The sequence below is a fragment of the Pongo pygmaeus genome, chromosome 16 (genome assembly GCF_028885625.2).
Source record: "Pongo pygmaeus isolate AG05252 chromosome 16, NHGRI_mPonPyg2-v2.0_pri, whole genome shotgun sequence".
Taxonomy (NCBI): Eukaryota; Metazoa; Chordata; class Mammalia; order Primates; family Hominidae; genus Pongo; species Pongo pygmaeus.
In genome coordinates this window covers 98309935-98332261 of record NC_072389.2, presented here as the reverse complement: position 1 = coordinate 98332261, position 22327 = coordinate 98309935, and the positions used below count along the sequence as shown (strand labels likewise).

Genomic DNA, 22327 nt, shown 5'->3' with positions numbered 1-22327 from the left:
GCTGCTTTTGTCTTGGAAGAGTAAGCATTGGATCTATCCCTCAGGGACAGAGAGGGAAAGAGAAACAGGGTGGGGAGCAGATGGAGGGTAAACACTTTAGTGTAATGAAGAAAAACCCGAAGGCTTGTCATTGAGCTCTTCAGGCTTGTCTGGCCCATGCTGGATGATCCTCTATGAAGCGTAAGCCCCCAGGGGCACAGTCTGTGCTGTGTGCTGCATGCCTATCCTGGGGTCAACCAACAGTGCTAACACTTGGTTAACCCCAATGGGGTGGTGCCCAGGAGGGAGAGGAAACAGCTAGGTTATATAAATAATGGTCAATACTCCTTGGTCATGGTTGAACTGTTGGTGAACAGAGATAAGGAAGGATTTAGTGGAACGTGCATATCATTACATCTCTCTGGGCTCATGATTTTGAGCTGAATTACTAAATATCACTCATGCTTGGCACATAGGACCTAATGAACCATGGTCAGGGAACCAAGTCAGAGATGGTAAACTGATGGCCTGGGGCCGAAAAATCTGGCCTACAGACGTTTGTTTTGTTTTTCGATCTGCACAGTGTTTTAAAAACTAGGATAGCTGAGAACACTTAAAAGTTAGGAGCCTTTATATAAAAATCTAGATTTCCTGCTTCTTTTGACAGATGGGGATACATGGAAGTGCAAGACCTCTGTTCCAGGGCAGCCGAGCAGGAGCTGGGTGGCTGCCACTCCACCTAGGCTGGGCAGGGTGCCGCTCTTTGTGCGTTTTTGACTTGAAGACAGAGCATTGTCCACCACTTGTCACTGTTGTGTTTGTTCCCTTGTTTAGGTCTCAGCAGTCCTGCTGCTTTGGTTTCTTTTGTCAACAAGGCCTTGGGGCATTTGAGTTATTGACCTGGTATGTTGAGCCATGGTGCTTGACTGGGTGACTGGGTGCTGGAACAGAGGGGCTGCAGTGTGGTGGGAGGGGATGCCGCAGGACAGGGGTGAGGCGAGGGTGCATCCAAGGTCTCCCCAGCCTGTGTTAGGGAGGGTTCTGCCAGAGCTAGATTGTGTTGGAGCTTGGCTGCTGGAGATCTGGAGGCTCTTGCTGCACTAGAAGAAAATGCTTTTGCCTCGTGTGACTTATTGTTTGTCCGAAGTGGCCCATCTGCAGTGGAATAAGATGAGATTTCTGTCACACCAGTGTTTGCCTCTCAGTGGCTTGTCGAAAATGCTGTAGGTGGAAGGTGTCGGGTGGAGCTCAGAGGGCTGTGCCCAGGGCAGAAAGGGAGGTAGGCTGGTTATTGGGAATGTGTCTTGGTGGCAGGCCATGGTGGTGAGACCCTGGCTAGCCTGTTGATTGTCCAGGGGCCTGCAACACCTGCTTCCTTACAGGGTGGGGCAGAGGCTAGGGCTGAAGAGTGGGTTCTGAGTCATGTTCTTCATTTCTTCAAGTGTAGCTGGTTTTCTAGGGGAAGCTCTGTTACTTATGTCCTGAGGAGGAGATGCAGCGTAGAGCTCAGGTACAAGCGAGGCAGGTCTGTGTCCTCAGAGCATCGGAGGGACCGCCTGGCTCAAGGTCGCCTGCTAGTCCTCCCGTCTACACTGGTGGCACCTGTGTGCTTCAGTCTTCCTCTCCCATGATCCGTTTTCATTTTCTTGATTACTTTTTCCAAATGTCAGAGTTCACATGTGCTGTTCGTTGACAAGTAATATGGTTTTGGCAGAACGCTGGTCCTTTGGCTACAGAACTACTTTAGTGGGCTTAAAAATGGAAACAGCCGAGGTGGAGGAAAGGTTTGAGTCACTGAGTTCGGGTTCTGAAGTCACCAGGAGAGCCGGGCAAAGCCAAATGGAGGCAGCCATGGGTGGGCTCTGGGAGAAGGGTCTCCTGCCAGACGGGAAGCCTGACACAGACTTAGTCTATTTCAAAATTTATTTTAATCATTTACATTGAATTTTATTTATTTACTTGGTTTTAAACTAGGTCATATGTTCACATGGTTCAAAATTCATAAAGAACGAAAGAGGATATAGCAAAAAGTATTCTTACCCTTTAGCCACACAATTTTCTTCACTTTATGTTGTCAATTTCTTGTCAAATCTTTCCAGGGAGATTTTATAAATATAGAAGCAAGCGAGTGTAATATATACATGCATATATATATATGTATGTATATGCATACACACACACACACACACACACACACAATTCCTTTCCTATTTCTTATAATGGCTTTGGTGAGATATAACTTATACACCATATTCACTCATTTAAAGTGTCCGACCCAGCCAGGCATGGTGGCTCATGCGTGTAATCCTAGCGCTTTGGGAGCCAAGATGGGAGGATCACTTGATGCCAGGAGTTTGGACCAGCCTGGTCAACATAGCCAGACCCCGTCTCTCTAAAAAAAATAAATAAAGTGTCCAACTCAATGGTTTTTAGTATATTTACAGAGTTGTGCATCTATCACTAAAATCAATTTTAGAATGCATTCATCACTCCAGACTGAAACCATGAATCCATAGTAGTTAATCCCTATGCATCTCTGAATTTTCTTTCTGTGTATAGATTTCCCTATTCTGGTCTTTCATATACATGGGACCATACAATGTGTGGTCTTTTGTGAATAGCTTATTTTATTTAGTATAATGTTTTCAGGGTTCATCCATGTGTAGCATGTATCATTTCTTTTTATTGCCATTATGTTCCATCAAATGGGTATACTTTTATTTACCCATTCATCAATAGATAGATATTGTACTAGCCTGTTCTCAGGGACTGCTATAAAGAACTGCCTGAGACTGGGTGATTTATGAAGGAAAGAGGTCGCTTAATTGCCTCACAGTTCTGCATGGCAGGGGAGGCCTCAGGGAACTTATAATCATGGCGGAAGGGGAGGCAAACATGTTCTCATGGTGGCAGGAGAGAGAAGTGCAAAGCGGAGTGGGGAAAATCCCCTTATAAAACCATCAAATCTTGTGAGAACTCACTCACTATCATGAGAACAGCACGGGGGAACCACCCTCATAATCTAATCACCTCCCACAAGGTCCCTCTCACAACACATGGGGATTATGGGAACTACATTCAAGATGAGCTTTGGGTGGGGACACAGCCAAACCATATCAGATATTTAAGTTGTTTCCTTTTTGGGGATATTATGAATAATGCTGCTCTGAACAAGTGTATGAGTTTTTGTGCAGACATGTATTTTGGTGGCTCTTGGGAATATACCTAGGAGTGGAATTGCTGGGTCATATGATAACTCCATGTTTAACCTTTTGACAAACTGCCAAATGGTTTTCCAAATTGCTGTACTAGTTTACATCTCACTAGAAGTGTATGAGGGTTATTATTTCTTATATCCTCACCAACATTTGTTATTGTCTGTCTTTTTGCTTATAGCCATCCTAAGGTATAAAGTGGTATCTCGTTGTGTGTTTAATTTGCAATACATTGATGGCTAGTGATGTTGACCTTGTTTGCCTTCGTGTATTGTGGCTTTGTAAATCATCTTTTGAGAACTGTCTATTCAGGTCTTTTGCCCATTTTACATTGGGTTATTTGTCTTTTTATTATTGATGGGTAAGAGTTCTTCATATATTCTACATACAAATACTTTGATCAGATGTATAGTTTGCAAGTGATTCCTCCCATTCTATGGGGGGGTCCTTTCACTTTCTTGATTATATCCTTTGAAGCACAAAAGTTTTAAATTTTGGTGAGTCCAATTTATCTAGTTTTTCTTTTGTTCCTTCTGCTTCTGGTGTCATATTTAATAAGCCATTGTCTAATCCCGTGTCACAAAGGTTTATGCTATTTTTTTCTATAAATTTAGCTCTTACATATAAGTCTTACATACTTATATGTAAGTTCCATTTTGAGGTAATTTTTGTACATGGTGTGAGTTAATTTTTTTACATGATTTATAGGGGTCCAACTTTATTCTTTTGCATGTGGATATCTTTTCTATCTCTTACACATACACTATGCTTGTCATCTTGCTTTATAAAAATATCTTGTGTGTCTGAATGGTTATTCCTTGTTAGGCTATAAAAAGCCCTTCATTCGTTTATATAGGTGCTTAATGTTCATTATTTGGATGTAACATTATTTAATCAGTCTCCTGTTAATGGACATGTAGGTGTCATTTCACACATGTGGAAACATACCTGTAGGACAAATTCCTGGAAATGGAATTGCTGACTAAGGGCTATACCTTTCGTAACTGATGGATATTGTCTCACTGCTTTTTGTATATGTTGTAACAATTTACATGTCCACAAATAAGTAATGAGAGAGTGTTTCTCTACATCCTTGCCAACAGTGTGTTTTCAGACAGTTCTATTTTTGCTAAATTAATAGGTGAAAAATTGAATCTCTGTGAAGATCAAAATTACATTTATCTTATTGAAAGTGAGATTGGACATTTTTTCATAGTTAACAATGTGGAGCCATTTGGGTTTGTGTGTGTGTGTGTGTGTGAACTGCCTGTGTTATGTTTTTTACCAGTTTTTCAATTAGATTATTGATCTTTTTTATTGGTTTGTAGGGACTAAATATATATTAAGGAGGTTAAATTTTAAAACATTTATAATGAGTTAGCCAGGCACGGTGGCTCATGCCTGTAATCCCAGCACTTTGGGAGGCTGAGGCGGATGGGTCAGGAGTTCAAAACCAGCCTAGCCAACATGGTGAAACCCCATCTCTACTAAAAATACAAACATTAGCTGAGTGTGGTGATGCGTGCCTGTAATCCCAGCCACTTGGGAGGCTGAGGCAGGAGAATCACTTTAACCTGGGAGGCAGAGGTTGCAGTGAGCCAAAATCGTGCCACTGCACTCTTGCCTGGGTGACAGAGCGAGACTCCGTCTTAAAAAAAAAACAAAAACCAAAAACCAAAAACCAAAATTTATAATGAGTTGGAAATAGTTCTCCCAGTATATCATTTACTTTGACTTTTTTTTTTTTTTTTTTTTTTTTTGAGATGGAGTCTCACTGTCGCCCAGGCTGGAGTGCAGTGGCGCGATCTCCACTTACTGCAAGCTCTGCCTCCTGGGCTCAAGCAATTCTCTTGCCTCAGCCTCCCCAATAGCTGGGACTACAGGCACCCGCCATCATGCCCGGCTAATTTTTGTATTTTTAGTAGAGACGGGGTTTCACCATGTTAGCTAGGCTGGTCTCGAACTCCTGACCTCAGGTGATCTGCCCGCCTCGGCCTCCCAAAGTGCTGGGATTACAAGTGTGAGCCACTGCTCCCTGCCTATTTACCTTGACTTTAAGACATTTTTATGTGTTTACATTTATCATCCTTTTTAAAAAAATGGATTTTGGATTTCTCCCATGTTTTCTTCTAGTGCTTTTATGGTTTTACTTTCTACATTTAAGTCTGATCCATCTAATTTATGCTGATATAAAGTATGAGATATGGGTGGTTATCAACAAAATATTTAATGAGTTACCTTTTTCTCACTCATTTGAAATGCCATCTTTATCCTATACTAGATTCCAGTGTGTATTTGGGTGTATTTCTGGACTTTCTGTTCTGCTATAGCATCTGATTGTTAATGTGGGATGCCACTGTGTATTAGTCTGTTCTTGCACTGCTATAAAGAAATACCTGAGACTGGGTAATTTATAAAGAAAAGAGGTTTAATTGGCTAATGGTTCTGTATGCTGTACAGGAAGCATAGCAGCTTCTGCTTCTGGGGAGGCCTCAGGAAGCTTCCAATCATGGTGGAAGGCAAAGGGGGAGCAGGCACTCACATGGTGGGAGCAGGAGCAAGAGAAAGAGCAAGGCAGGAGGTATCACCCACTTTTAAACCACCAGATCTCTCAGGCACTCACCCACTCACTATCATAAGAACAGCGCAAAGAGGATGGTGCCAAACAGTTCATGAAGGCCCACCCCCATGATCCAGTCACCTTCTACCAGGCCCCACCTCCAGCATTGGGGATTACAGTTCAACATGAGATTTGGTTGGGGACACAGTTTCAAACCATATCACGCTGTGTTCAGTTATTGTAGTTTTACAGCATGTTTTACTCTCTAACTCCTTTACAGAATTTTCATGGCTATTCCATTCTTGGTGCTTCTCCCATCCCCATGAATTTTGGAATCAGCTCATTTAGATCCCCAGCAGAAGTTGGTCGGTATCTTACTGTATTTCACTGAGCTTGCAGATTAATTTAGATGGCTTGAAATCTTTATGAGATTGAAACTTCCTAGTCAGAGGCGCAGCGTGCCCTCCTTCTATTGACACAAGCTTGTTTTGGTTGCTTTCGGTCATCGCGGGAGCTGGCTGGCAACCAAAAGAACTTGCAGGGGCACCTCTGGGTCCTGAGAAATGTCTGTTGAATGCCGAGTCGTAGGGTTGGGGCACATCCAGAGGTCCAAGGTGAGTTCCTGCCCTCTTGGAGTGTGAAGGGCTCATGTTGTGGAGTGTGATGCACCTGGATTTGAGCCCTGCTTGCTTCCTGGGGCAGGTCACTCAGTGCCTTCTGGATTTGGTTTCCTTGCCTTGATAATGGGAGCCTTCCTTGCCTCACTGGCGGGAGCCTGTGATGAGATCACATGTGCATTACCTGGCACTCAGGGTTGCCGCCTCACAGTGCCTGCTGGTGCTGTCACCCCAGCGCTGTGGATGACGCAGGAGGGGCCTGCGTGCCTGGAGGTCATGTGTAGACAGTGCCCCGTGGCAGGGATGTGCCTATGAAGAGGGGCTGCAGGATTTGGAAGAAGGAGAAAACCCAGCCTGGTTGGGATGTCCTGGAATGGCCTCAGGAGAAGTGAGAAAGCCTGTGGCCCCCTGGAGTAAGTAGAGCGAGAGGCGTTAGAGGCTGTGTCATCAGAACCCGGACCACACCTGGCAGGAAGTAGAAATGGATGAAGAAATTCGGGTTCATGACGAGAGGCTTGCTCAGAAGCACACCGACAAGGGAATTACAGGGCTGAGCCCTGAACCTGTCTCTGCACTTTGGGTTGGTGGCTCTGACTGTCACATTCAAAACTGAACTGAGTCTAAAGGGTTTAGTCCTGTTTTATTCTCTTCGTGGGTAAGGGCGAGGAAGGAAGGCCTCCCCCTCTGTGGCCTGCCGGGGGCTGGTGTCCTCCGCTGGCCTCCTTGTTTGTGTAAGTGGGATGTATGCACAAAACCTGTTTCGGAGCAGCTGGTGAACAGTCCGTTGAGTAAACAAACCCTCTGGCTTCAGGATTATATTTCAGACTAAAAGAATTTTGAACCTCTCCTCTCTCTTGTTAGAAATGAGTTTTGGTTTGGATGGAAGGGTGCTTTATCTCTTCTAGAAATTATCTGGCCTTGCCTGTTCCTGTGAAGACAATATGGACATTTATTTATTAATAAAACGACCACTTTACATCTCAAGCAGGTTGAGGCCTCCGGTTAACAGTAGCCTATCTCAGAAAAGAAAGATTCCTGCTGTGGAAGATGGGCCAGCAGTCTTTTCAATTCTTTATTTCCCAAAGTTCCTTCTTCGACGGGGAGTGCTAGCTGGTCTGTCCTCGTAGGCTGCCGTCCCACTGGCCCCCAGCGCCACCCAGTACACAGCTGAGGGGACAGGCTCTGGACGTGGGAGCACTGGGCTGCGAACCCAAGTCTGACTGCAAACCTGGGCTCTTTCTAGAACCAGGCGCTTTGTCCTTGAGCTGCGTGCGTCTCTGAGTAAAATGAGGGCCCTGTCCCCAGGGCTGGCCCACTGCCCACGAATGAACCCAGGGGACTTCAGCTTCATCACAGCCGTGTAGTCTCTGCCTTTGCCTCAGGCTCATGGCAGTTCTGGGAGGTGCAGTTGCCAGATGTTTGTCCTCATTGAAAGCCTGCTCACAGGTAGCCCTAAGCAAATAACGTCACTCTGCTTCTGTGCGTGTGGTTCATTGTTTCTATAAGGGGCAGAGTCCTGGGGTTTAAACAGGCTTGAGGATATAGGAAAATTATACTTACATATGGAAGGCTCACTATTAAAATGTGGAAAAAGCCCCAGTAAGGTGTTGTGATTACAGTGGTGATTTCCCTTCGTGCAGTGCCTTACCTGAGACCTCGAGGCAGTTAAGGTTTGCTAGGTTGTGTGTGTGACAGAAAACCCAACCCCAGCTGGCTTTAGTGAAAGAGAGAGTAGCCTTGTAGTTTTTAAGGAGAGCTGGCTTGGTAGTCGATTTAGGACTTGGTCTCTCTCTTTCCAGTCTGCCCTCCACCATATTGCCTTTATTTTCTGTTTCTAGGTGGTGGCACGATGGCTTATGTCATCTGGGCCTCAAGGCCAGTGGGAGGGGCGCCCACCTGCCCTGTTCCAGCCTTCACAGCAGAGAGTCATTGGCTCGGGTTGGTCATGCCTTCCCCTCCCCACTGCCCTGCTCCCCTGCCATTGCCATGGCCTGGGGGTAGCAGTGCCTGGATTGGCTCAGGCTCCAGGCTCACGTCCACTCCTGGAACTGGGGGTGTGGCCAGGCCCATGTGGGAGGGGGCTTCACCCAGGGCACAGAGGATACAGATGCCAAAAGGAGGGAGGAAGTGGGCGTGGGCTGGCTGCAAACCAGCACACCTCCTGAGGGAGTCACAGTTTAGAAAGGGTTTGTTAGAAGTGTGTCCAGATCAGTGTGGAATATGAAAATGTGAGCTGTGCAAAGTGACACGTTCCAGAAAGTGCGATGAGGGAGGGCAAAGAGTTTTTTAGTGCTAAAGTCAAGTGGCTGCGAAGTCCGGTGAGGCGTGGAGTGGGCCTCTTGGATGGGAGTGAGTGGGAGTGACAGAGCAAGGCATGCCAGGGATGGCTCAAGGCGACCTGTTGGGGAGGTCTGAGCTGGAGCAACCCCTGGCCCTCTCAGGGGTCATATGTGCTCACTATGCCCTGTGATTTTCCTGAGTTGCTTCCATAGTCTATACTCTCAAGCCCGATGCAGCCTGTCTCTGTGGCACATCTCAGACCATGGGTAGTTGGGCGGCACTTTCACTCACCCACGTGGGAAGCAGGCCCCACTGCAAGTCTTCTGGTCACTGGACTGCCTGCTTCAAACCCTAGCTCTGCCACTGATTAGCTACATGGCTGTGGGCAAGTTGGCTTCCCTGAGCCTCAGTCTCCTCAGTTGTAAGACAGGGATACCAGCAGCACGTGCCTTGAAGCGTGCTTTAGATGTTTTGCATTTGATCACAAATTTAAATCGCTTAGCTGGCACCCAGGAAAAGTTAAACTTTTAGGGACTATTATTATTATTATTTTGAGTCAGGGTCTCACTCTGTCACCCAGGCTGGAGTGTGGTGGTGAGATCTCGGCTTGTTGCAACCTCCGTCTCCTGGGTTCAAGTGATTCTCCTGCCTCAGCCTCCCAAGTAGTTGGGACTACAGGCATGAGCCACTGTGCCCAGCCTTATGGACTATTATTTAAAAAGACATGTTAAAGAATCTACACTTAGAGAAGAGAGAGCCAGACTTGGTTAGGGTTTTTAGGCTTCGAATGCACTTTATTTTCCCATTTTCTCACGTTTTCTCTCTCTCTGAGGCAGAACTGCACTGTTCTCTGAGCCCACTGTTCAGACAGGCTTGCAGATCTGAAGGTATGTGGAAAATGCTGATTGGCTCTGTTCCTAAATTTCCCCGCTTCTGACTGGTGCACAGTTAGTGAAGGAAGAGTTCTCCTTTTAATTTGAGAAATGTGCTGGGCGCGGTGGCTCATGCCTGTAATCCCAGCACTTTGGGAGGCTCAGGGAGGCATATCACCTGAGGTCAGGAGTTCAAGACCAGTTTGGCCTACATGGCGAAAACCCATCTCTACTAAAAAATCCAAAAATTAGCTGCTCCGGAGGCTGAGCAGGGAGAACTGCTTGAACCTGGGAGGTGGAGGTTGCAGTTAGCCAAGATTGTGCCACTGCACTCCAGCCTGGGCTATAGAGCGAGACTCTGTCTCAAAAAAAAAGAAATGTGTGAAGATTTCCTGCACCCCCAATCCCACTTCCCTGCCCCTGCACCCCCAACTCCATTTATACGCTGTGAGGTTTCCTGCCTACCATCTGCGGAGACCCTTGTCAACACAGCCGGTGCACCTCAGCTGGGAACGTGTCTCGATGTCTTTAAACTTCTCAGCAGTCTCAGTTTTATCCCTATTAACACACCCAGCAGTGGAAACAGCAGAAATTGCTCTTCTTTTGTAAAGAGAGTTGTGTTTCAGAGAGTTGATTGTTTGAAATGTAATTTCTCCAGCTCATTATGTCAAAACTGGCATTTGAAGCATACATGAGGACTCTTGCTAATAGCTTTTTGTATTTGGATTCTTCAGGGAAACAGAATCAATAGGGTGTGTGTGTGTGGAGAGATAGCTAGACAGTGAGAGAGATAGAGAGGAGAGAGAGAGGCTTATTGTAAGGAATCAGCTGATGTGATTATGGAGGCTGACAGGTCCCAAGATCTGCCATCTGTAAGCTGGAGACCCAGGAGGACTGATGGTATAAGGTCCAGCCTAAATGCAGACAAACTGCAGACTCACAAAGAGCCAATGTTTTAGTTTGAGTCCCAAGGCAGGAAAAAAACTGATGTCCCAGTTGGAAGGCAGTTAGGAGGAGTTCTACTCCTTGAGGGAAGGCTGTGTGTTTTTGTTCTATTCAAGCCTTCACCTGCGTGGATGGGGCCCACCCACATTAGGGAGGGCCATCTGCTGTACTCAGAGCCCATTGATTCCACTGTTAATCTCATCCAGGGCCATCCTCGCAGACAGTGTGACCAAACGTCTGGGCACCCTGTGGCCCACTCAAGTTGTCATAGAGCATTAGCCATCACACCTTTGGTATGTAATCTTGGGATTTTTTATTTTCTGGGGTTGCTTGGCTGCAGAGGCTGCCATTAAAGCGTCATGGGCCACAGTGTTCTAGATGCTAGCGTGGTTTTCCTCCTCCCATGGGGTTGGTGTTCAAGGGCCTTATTTTAGCTCAGCAGGGTAATTTTCTTATTGTAAGACTCTCTACGTGAATGATAAGATTATAGAGAAGGAAAGTGATTTTATAAGTGTTAGGGATTCACTCCCATGAGGCAGGGCTAGGGCTGAAGTCAGAGCCTCCGGAGCTTTCTCCCAGGGTCAGCCATCAGTCCTGCCCCAGGGCCAATGACTGCATGAGACATCAAGTTCCAAGTATGCAAGGAGGTTTGCTAATCCGATTTTGCATTTTCTGGGCTTTACGGTGCCTGAAAAAGAGTCACAAATATGACTATGACTTCTCAGCCTGAAGCCATCTGGGTGTGTCCTTTTGAGGGTCCACAGGGGACTTTCTCATGTCCTTCGGTTTGAAGGACATTTCTTTTCTCCCGTTCCAGATGCTTGTTCAGCTGCGTGTCAGAAATGGACAGCCCAGCCTTGCCCCTTTGCAGAAGCCAAGCTCTCCTGCCAGACAGCCGCAACTTGTCCGGACAGAGATTTAGGGCTGTCTTCCTGAGAAAGGCGTGTAGATCGGGAGTTTGACCCTAGTCTCAAAGGCTTGAGGATGGGTGGTTTTTCTTGTGGTTTTGTCTTGGATTGCTTGTGGCATTTGGATCTACTTCTGGGCTTAAATTTCCCCCTTCCAGTGTTGAGATGGAATTGGTCTGGGATTATAAGTCATCTAGGGCAGAATGCAGAGATTTATTTTACTCCTTTGGAGGGAGGTGGAGAGAAGAATCTCTTGGGGGAGAGAATGTGGATCCAACTGTTTATAAAGTTAGCATTTAAGTCCCACATAAAACTTGATTTCTAAATACTGTTGTCCCAGGGCTACTGGCAAGGTGACTGGCTGTGTGCCCCTTTGGTTTATTCTCTTACCACCAGGCTTGGCATTTGCACCATGGTTTATCCTGTGTTCAGAATCCAGGTAGATTCACACCCATGCCTGTGCGTGCCTGTGTGTGTGTGTGTGTATACCTGTGATGAAAGCAGAGAGGAAAAATGCTTTGTGATGAGGCTTGGGTATCATCAGACTTTACAGCTGATTGTTCCCTCTCTTCCAAAATCTTACTCCTTTTCCGTACCCAAGGAACCATGAGAAGTGGGTGCTGTGGGTTGTATAGGTTGCTTTATGCCAAAGAGATGACGTGACACTTTGGTAAACCATGTTTTTGGTAAATCATATCAGTTAAGACAAGACCAAGTTGCTGTTGCTAAGAAATTTTTAGAAAATCTGAAAGTGAAGTTCTGTTTTCATTCATTTTGCCAACTTACTGGAGAGTTTCTCCTTGCTGAGGACAAAGAGATCTCGCGTGTGTCTTTGATGTGGTCTCCGCTCGGGAATAGCTTACGGTCAGCAAGAAGAATGTGTAGGGAACCCGATTCTTCAGTGCCCCGTTTATGACTTTCTGGGTTGGCTGGTTTCTCATAGACAGCATTAAATATTCTGAAAAAGCAGGGACATCAGTGAATATAAAGCAGTTAGGAAAAAGTTCAAGAGAGTGCAGGAACAAACACAAAGAACGTCAGTCATCACACTAATAGTGTTATTCCCAGTGGCGTCCTAGACCTTCCAGCCATGTTCTGATACATATCACAGCCTTCGTGCAGAGAGTCTTAGGCTAGAGGCTGAAGTGGCTCGTGTCAGTGCTTTCCCTGCAGCCCACAGTGACCCTCTACCATCCTAAAGGTAAAAACATAGTGTTAGATCTGGCACGGTGTCCCATGCCTGTCATCCCCAGTATTCTGAGAGGCTGAGGCGGGAGGATCGCTTGAGTTCAGGAGTTCGAGACCAGCCTGGGCAACATAACAAGACCTCGTCTCTACTACAGATAGAAAAAAACCCAAAAACCCAGCCAGGTGTGGTGGTGTGCACCTGTAGTCCCAGCTTCTCAGGAGGCTGAGGTGAAAGGATTGCTTAAGCCCAGGAGGTTGAGGCTGCAGCGAGCTGTGATTGCACCACTGCGCTCCAGCCTAGGTGATAGAATGTGACCCTGTCTTTATTTTATTTTATTTTGAGATGGAGTCTCGCTCTGTCACCCAGGCTGGAGGGCAGTGGCGCAATCTCAGCTCACTGCAACCTCTGCCTCAGCCTCCTGAGTAGTTGGGACTATAGGCACATGCCACCATGCCCAGCTAATTTTTGTATTTTTAGTAGAGACAGGGTTTCACCATGTTAGCCAGGATGGTCTCGATCTCCTGACCTCGTGATCCACCCGCCTTGGCCTCCCAAAGTGCTAGGATTACAGGCGTGAGCCAACGCACCCCGCCAAGAGCCTGTCTTTAAAATACAAAACAACAAAACAAAACCAGAACACTGTAGTGTTGTAACCATTTTCCTCATGAATCCTCATGATGGAAACAAAATTGACTCATTTTCACAAGCCCTTGACCTAGGAGAAGGGATGTAGCGTATTTAACTCCTCTTTATTTATCATCCCTAATAGTGACTTTTGCCAAGAGCCTGCTGTGTGCAGGCTTAACGGCGTCATCTCATGCAATTCTCCCTCACCTGTGAGGAAGACTATTCCTATCCAATTTGGTTTGTAAGGGAATGGAAGCTCAGGGAGATGAACTGACTTGCCCCTGATCACACAAGCACAGAGCAGCCCATTTCTGACCCAGCTCTGACCCTAGCTGGCCTATAGGGCGGTGCCCTCAAGCGTCAGGCTGTGACAAACCCGGTCCTCACTGGACATCTTGATCTTTGGGGCTTTTTTTAAAGCATGAATTTTGCCTTCTTAAAATATTGCATCATTGGACATCTTGATCTTTGGGGCTTTTTTTTAAAGCATGAATTTTGCTTTCTTAAAATATTGCGTTTGTGGCTGGGTGCAATGGCTCACGCCTGTGATCCCAGCACTTTGGGAGGGCGAGGTGGGCAGATCATGAGGTCAGGAGATTGAGACCATCCTGGCTAACACGGTGAAACCTGTCTCTACAAAAAATACAAAAAAAAAAAATTAGCCGGGCGTGGTGGCTAGCGCCTGTAGTCCCAGCTACTCGGGAGGCTGAGGCAGGAGAATGGTGTGAACCCGGGAGGCAGAGCTTGCAGTGAGCTGAGATCGCACCACTGCGCTCCAGCCTGGGTGACAGAGCGAGACTCCATCTAAAAAAAAAAGAATTTTATATATATATATGTATATAATACATATTATATACGTATTATATACGTATATAATATAATATGTATTATATACATATATAATTAATATAATATATAGTATATACATATATGTGTATACTATATATTATATACATATATAGTATATATATTATATACTATATATTATATACACATATAGTATATATATTATATACTATATATTATATATTGTATATTATAATTATATATTATATATTAATATATAATATATAATATATAGTTATAATATATAATAATATATAATATATAATATATATTATATATCTGCACTCATATAATATATAATATATGATATATATTATATAATATATAATATATAATATAATATTATATTATATAATATATGATATATAATATATAATATAATATATATAATATATGATATATAATATATAATATAATATATATAATATATGATATATAATATATAATATAATATAATATATAATATATAATATATGATATATAATATATAATATAATATAATATATAATATATAATATATAATATATAATATCATATATGATATATAATATATAATATAATATATAATATATGATATATAATATATAATATAATATAATATATGATATATAATATATAATATATGATATATAATATATAATATAATATAATATATGATATATAATATATAATATAATATAATATATGATATATAATATAAAATATAATATATGATATATAATATAAAATATAATATAATATACAATATATAAAATATAATATAATATACGATATATAATATATAATATAATATAATATACAATATATAATATATAATATAATATAATATATAATATATAATATATAATATAATATAATATATAATATATAATATATAATATAATATATACAATATATAATATATAATATAATATCATATATAATATATAATTAATATATAAATAATATAATATAATATATATACTATATATTAATACTGTATATTAATTATATATTATATATTATACACTATAATATATAATATAGTATATACTATAATATATTATATATTATATATATTATATATATTATATAATTATATAATTATATAATATATATTATAGTATATACTATATTATATATTATAGTGTATACTATATAATATAGTATATACTATATAATATATACTATATAATATATAATAATATAATATATAATCATTATATATAATATAATATATAATGTATTATATATAATATTATATATATAATATATAATTATATATATAATATAATATATAGTTAATATATAGTATATAATATATAATTAATATATAGTATATAATATATAATATTATATATATTGCATTTGTGTATTATTACATTTGTGTATATATATTACATTTGTGTATATATATTACATTTGTGTATATATATTACATTTGTGTATTGCATTTGTGTATATATATTATATAATATATATATATTGCATTTGTGTATTATTTATCTTGCTTACTGAATTTTTAGTGCTCAGGCCAGAGACCTCTGCTTTAAAAGTTAGCAAGGTCAGTCACTCACTTGAGGTCCCATGACCATAAGTGGGGCAGCAGGGTGTTAACCGAATCTCCTGGGATCAGTCTCAGCAGCCAGGCTGGAGGCAGCAGCGTGATTTGCCTTCCATCAGATCCTCACGCTCTCAGACAGAGGAAGGAAACCTGACTAAACACCAGCTGCTAAGTTGCTGTCAGGTCCTCTGGGGCTTGGGCCCAGTGACTCTTTCTCTCCCCGCTGTGTTCTCATGAATGTGCTTCTTCTCCTGCAGGTCGGGAAAGAGGATAAAGAAGACACGCAAGTATGATATCATCACCACTCCAGCCGAGCGAGTGGAAATGGCGCCACTAAATGAAGAGGATGATGAAGATGAGGACTCCACAGTATTCGACATCAAATACAGGTACAGGGTGGAGACAGAGGCTTCCTCCTGGGCTTGGGGCAGTGGGTTGGTGGGACCTCAAGGTCAGGCACGGTGTCCATGTGTTCTTGTTTTTTAGTTAAGTGTTGGGTCCTGGGGTGTTCTGCACATGGAGAGACCTGCTCTGATCTTGTATTAGTCCATTTTTGTGCTGCTAATAAAGACATACCTGGGACTAGGAAGTCTATAAAGAGAGGTTTAATTGACTCACATTTCCACATGGCTGCAGAGGCCTCACAATCATGGTGGAAGGCAAGGAGGAGCAAAGTCACATCTTACATAGATGACGGCAGGCAAGAGAGCTTATGAAGGAGAACTCCCCCTTATAAAACCATCAGATCTTGTGAGACTTATTCACTGTCACGATGAGAGCAGCACGGGAAGACCCACCCCCATGATTCAGTTACCTACCGGGTCCCTCCCACAACACGTGGGAGTTCAAGATGAGATTTGGGTGGAGACACAGCCAAACCATATCAGATCCCTTCCTAGAACACACTGCACCCAGAAACCCAGCAGAGAATTGCTTATTTATTACTTTTCCCAAATGAGAACACAAAGTCACCTTTATGGAAGGAAAAGGAGGATTGTGCTTCAGACAACGAGCTAGTTGTCCACTGGTTGTGGGGGGTCCAGCCCAAGCAGCCATGTGTGCCACACACCAGGCACCCAAACAGAAACTTCTCTTTCAGCCTCACTTATGTCAATAGCTGAGGACGTGGGTGGCTGGGTGGGTGGCGTTCCTGCATGGATGGAGTTTACTGATGAGCTCCAAAGGCAGGTATGTTTCTTAAAGGCTTTCTCTAGGAAAGGCAGAATAACTTTGTGACTTTAGGATTGTAGTGTGGGTTTTCAGATCATTTTGAGGTGTACTTTGAATATGTGAGCTTCTTAATGGAAGAGCTGAGGATGAGCGTAGTTTTGAGATGAGGGCTCGAAGACCCAGAGAAGGGGCATTGCTTGGCCAAAGTCCCAATTAGTTGTAAAAGTGGAACAGAAATGCAGGCTGGTCCCTATCTGGGCTCCCCGGATTCCATGGCTTCTGCATGTCTGGGAAGGCAAGCCTTCCACACCTGTGTTCCTCAGCACAGCCTTGGCGGTCCTTGGCCCTTCTGCATAAATCAGTTGTCAGAATCAACAAGACAATGTTTGGGATTTTGATTGGAACTGCATTGCCTGAGATCAGTTTAGGGAGAATCAGCACTTTTACATTGACTTTTCCAATCCATGAATGTGGAATGGTTTTCCATTTATTAGGTATTTAAAAAAATGTTTTTCAGTACTTTAAAAAATTTATGTATAAATGTTTTATACATTTTTGTTAGATATATTCTCATAGGTGTTTTACATTTTGATATGTATATTTTTTTTACTTTAAAGTACTATTTTATTTATACTCATGTCTGGAGAAAATGACTGTATTATCATGTTTACATACATATTGGTTTTGGAAGCTCAGTTTGTTAGTGAATCACACCTAAATCTTGTAAAGAAACTGAAAGCATTAAAACGGATTGGTTATGGATAACAGAATGGGAGAAAAATCCCATTAGCTGTAATTTGCATTTTAGGTAAAGGGCAGCACCCTTTGAAAAGAATCACATCAATTAGTAATATTTATTTATACCACAAAATAATGCACAGTTAGCCCTCTGTACCTGAGGGTTCCACATCTGCAGGCTCAAGCAACCACAAATTGAAAATGTTTGGGCTCGGGCATGGTGGCTCATGCTTGTAGTCTCAGCACTTTGAGAGGCCGAGGAGTGCAGATCTCTTGAGCTCCGGCGTTTGAGACCAGCCTGGACCACATGGTGAAACCCCACCTCTACAAAAAAAAAAAAAAAAAAATGCAAAAATTAGCTAGGCATGGTGGTGCATGCCTGTAGTCCCAGCTACTTGGGAGGCTGAGGTGGGAGGATCACTGGAGCCTGGGAGGTCAAGGCTGCAGTAAGCCGTGAACATGCCACTGCACTCCAGCCTGGGCAACAGAGCAAGACCCCATCTCAAAAAAAAAAAAAAAAAAAAAAGAAAATCTCGGGAAAAAAACAATACAACAATGAAAATAATACAAATCCAAAAAACAATACAGTATAACAACTATTTACATCGTGTTTACATTGTATTAGGTATTAGGAATAATTTCGGGATGATTTAAAGTATACTAGAGAATGTGCATAGGATACATGCAAATACTACACCGTTTTATATAAAAGACTTGAGCATCTGTGGATTTTGGTCTTTGTGGGAGGTCTTGGAACCAATTCTCTGAGCATACCAAGGGATGACTGTGTACGTAGGAAAGTTAGTGATTGTATTGATTTTATCGCTAAGCCATTTTATCTGTCTCACATTCAATACAAAGAAGTAAAATATAATGTGAAGAAAACCATGTCCTCATTACTATTCACAGTCAAAAGAGTCCGCTTCCTCCTGCAGGGCTGGGAATATTGTACAATAGGGAGCGTTTAATGGTTCGAGTGGATCAATGTACTGTTTTGATTCTGAGCCAGTGAACAGCGTCTCATCAATCTTTGGTGACTGAACTAACTCCATGGGAACCATGATAGACAGAACCATTTTTGTGGTATCTCCACATCCCACTAAATAAGAGAAGACCCTAAACAAGGAAATATGGCAATCAATCTGCTCAGAAATTCTCTTTATAGACTGTTTCCTAGAAGGTGGGAAAAGGGGCCTTTCCCTGAGGGCATAGACGTCCGTATTATTGTGGCCTGGTTGCTGGATAGACATTGTGTCTGGTATGATGAAGATAAGGCACACATTGAAACCCACTTCCACAGCTTGTCTGAGTTCTTCAAACATTGGAACGAGTTCCTTTTCTAGGCTGACAATGACTGCCATATTGGCATTGCTGCTGGCTGTGAAACAAACAAACTACTAAAGGTAAACTACTAAAGGTAAACCACCTGGTAGGTGTTAAAGTTAACAGATAAGTCCAAGCTTGTGTTTTGAAAGTCCAGGTTGGCTTGCTGGCTGGCGTGTTGCAAGGGCAAAAGTAAGTGAGACACCTGGTCTCCAGGCATGCTCTGGGTCATTCTCGTTGGCCACTTTAATGATGTGCGTTCCATCTCTATCTGACACAGCAGTAGTGCGGGGCCCTTCAGCACTTGGTGGTTTTTTTTTTTTTTTTTTTTTCCGAGATGGAGTCTCGCTCTGTCGCCCAGGCCAGAGTGCAGTGGCACTATCTTGGCTCACCGCAATCTCCGCCTCTCGGGTTCAGGTGATTCTCCTGCCTCAGCCTCCTGAGTAGCTGGGACTACAGGCATGTGCCACCATCCCCAGCTAATTTTTTGTATTTTTAGTGGTGACGAGGTTTCACCATGTTGGCCAGGATTGTCTTGATCTCTTGACCTCGTGATCCACCTGCCTCGGCCTCCCAAAGTGCTGGGATTACAGGTGTGAGCCATGGCGCCCGGCCAACACTTGGTGGTTTTTAATACAGGAATAGTGTTAGCTCCCTGAAGCACCTTAGTAGTGTCTCCTCTGCCCCTCTTCTAGGCAGAAACTCAGGACCCTGCAAATCCCTCTGTATTAGTTTCCTGCGCCGGACCATCAGCCGTAAAGAACCCCTTTGTCCCAACGACCAGTCTCCATGCCTGGGTTTCTGCTTCTGGGGCTGCCAGCTTCTCTCTGCTGTCATTTTGGGGACAGTGTCAAAAACAGATTTCTCTGCAAGCCGCTATCTCATGATTCATGACTTTGTCTCTGACATCTCTTAAAAATATTATTTTTAAACTTTTTGTTTATTGCAGTTATTTTTAAAAGATACTGATTTTTTTTTTTAAATCCAGCAACCTTGCTAAACTTTTATTAATTCTTGGAGGATAAATGTGGAATCTTTGGGTTTTCTGTGTAGATATGTCATCTGGGACTAAGAAGCGTCCCTGTCCCTGCTCCCAAGTCCTTAAACATTTTATCTCTTCTTTTGTTTTTCTTTTGCCTTTTCTGCTTCCCTTCCTTGAGAAGTTTGTGCTGTTTGTGGTTGAAATAAAATCAGAATGTGAGTGAACTTGGAGGTGAGTCACTAGACACAAGCCCACTGCAGTCCTCAGGCCTAAAGATGACTGACTGTTTGGAAAGACTAAGTAGTGCTGGCTTTTCTTATTACAGAGGTAATGTTAAGCTGTAGAAAATACAGATAATAAACAGGAAAGATACAATTACCTATCATCTCACTACTTAACAGTAACCACTAGAGTGTGTGTGAGTACATAGATGTGGAACTTTCTTTTTTATAGAAATAAGACTGTATTATACATGCTGTTTTGGCACGTTTTTCTACCCAAACAATGAATCATGAGCAACTTTTCAGGTCAATAGGTGTGAAAGAACAAAGAGTTTCAGACGTTGCGTGTTTGGTTTAGTGTTTTTGTGAACTTCTTTGTCTGCACATTGCTAATCTGTTCACAGGTACTTGTTTTTCCCATTTAGACATAACTCAACCAAATGTTTCAGTTCTTTCTAGGAAACAGACTACGTTTAAATCAGATGAGTCATGGCTTTGGGTTATTTTATGATTGAATGGAAAGAGGAAAATCATGTTTTTGGCACCAGGGCAGTAAGGCAGAGGAACCTCCTTTTTATTTCCCAGGTAACTCTGATAACATCTTGTGACTTAGAGCCTGTGCCTATCAGCCAGGCTTTTTTTTCTCGAAGTTTTCAGCCAGGTAGGAAATGAAGGAGGAAGAATACAGGCAGGGTAGGAGATAAGACCTCGAGTGCGTACGGCCAGAGTTTGAGGGGGGAGGGAGGGAGTTCTATAGAAATGAATCTCTAACTCTGTACTTAAAAAGGCTAATTAGAAAGGAGAAATGATAGCTAACCGGAGTGCAAGAGTGCCCTGGGGTTTTGAAATGGTTCTTTCAAGAGGCGTTTGGGTTTCGGATGCATGTGTTTTGAGCTTTGTTACCTAGTGTGCAGTTGTGTGGATGCTCTGGGCCTCTTTGCATTCCCGGTTTATTACAGAAGACTTTGTTACACCCTCTAGGCGTCCTCCAGGAAGAGACAGATGTGGGCTCTTCCTCCCGTGTGTGTGGCAGGCGGCCCGGCAGCTGTGACAGGCGCAGCCCAAAGGCATGCTGCTGGGAGAGCGCACTGCTCCTGCCAGCCCTGCCTCCCTGCCAAGAGGGAGGTCCCTGTCCCCGCTTCTTATGTGTGGAAAAGATGTGGCCCTGTGGGGGTGTGGACGTGCATTCTAGAAATCTCTGCTTCCCACCCTCTTGTGGGTAGGGCTTCCTTTGGGAGTATAATTAGAAACCCACGAGATTTCCACTGTAATGCTGCGGGCTTTGGCTGGTGTCTTGTCTTGGAAACAAAGGGCATTTTTGTGCAGTTTGCAGCATGAGGCCTCTGCATGGTAGGCAGGGAGTGTGGGAAAACAGACCTGGCTTGCTACCCGGGAGCTCTGAGTCCCCATGGATGCCCTCATGGCAGTTGCTAAGCACACTCAAGGCAGTGACTTCTTGCAGCTGCTTCTACTTACCGAGGACCTCTGAATGGCCGGGCACCCCACGCTTCCTCGTGGTCTTCTGAGGAACTGTTAGGAGCATCGGCAGATGGACAGCTGCCTGGGCGGTGGGTATAGAAACAATGGGCATCATGAGCTTCCAAGGCCTGGAAGGAACCAGAGAGGAGCCGGTGACCTGCAGGGTAACTGTATCTGAAACAGCATCGGAAGCCATCCCCAGACCAGTATGAATAAACCTCTGCCAGTCCTCTTCCTTGCAGAATGCAGAGCATGTGTGTTAAAAATGGGCATCTCATGGAGAATTTTTGTTTCTTTGGAAAGCAATATTGGCAGCCTGCGGGCAATTTTCATTTAAGGTGTCTCGCTCAAAGCCAGGGCACCTTAAAAATTCTTGTGTCTTATGTCTATGAGGATGGAGCCTACGTGAACAGGAATCTGATCAAACAAACAAAAAGGAAAGAGAAAGAAAAAGAAAGGAGGGAAGGAAGGAAGGAAGGAAAGACGAACAACACAAATCATCCTGAGTATCAATGCTTTTGCAAAAGCAAGCCATGTTTTTCAGATATTCTTTTCTTGTGTGTCCCTGGATGGAAGCAGTAGAACTGCCAGGGGCTTCCCTGACACATGGTGGTGGTGTCCCCACGTTTCTCTGTCTGAGACATACAGACAGGCCGGGCCTCCTCCCTCCGGCTTCTCCGTCGTTCACTCGTAGGGCCGCTGCGTCCTCTTCCCAGGGTGTCCTTGCCGGCTGCACTGAGAGGTCAGCTGCCAGGGTGCCGGACCCCACTGACAGGTGCTGCAACAGGTGCTCCTGTGTTGAGGGCTAATTTGCTTGCCGGACAAGCTTCTTG

The 22327-nt window shown here is 43.3% G+C and overlaps 1 protein-coding gene across 2 annotated transcripts in view; it reads left to right on the top strand.

Moving 5' to 3' along the window:
• The window catches only part of FAM174B (family with sequence similarity 174 member B), a 38885-nt gene that overhangs the window by 10479 nt on the left and 6079 nt on the right, over nt 1-22327 (top strand). For both annotated transcript variants that reach the window (XM_054451597.2, XM_054451598.2), the window contains exon 2: nt 15839-15970. In XM_054451597.2, coding sequence (XP_054307572.2) covers nt 15839-15970 — 132 coding nt within the window. The remainder of the gene's footprint in view (nt 1-15838; nt 15971-22327) is intronic.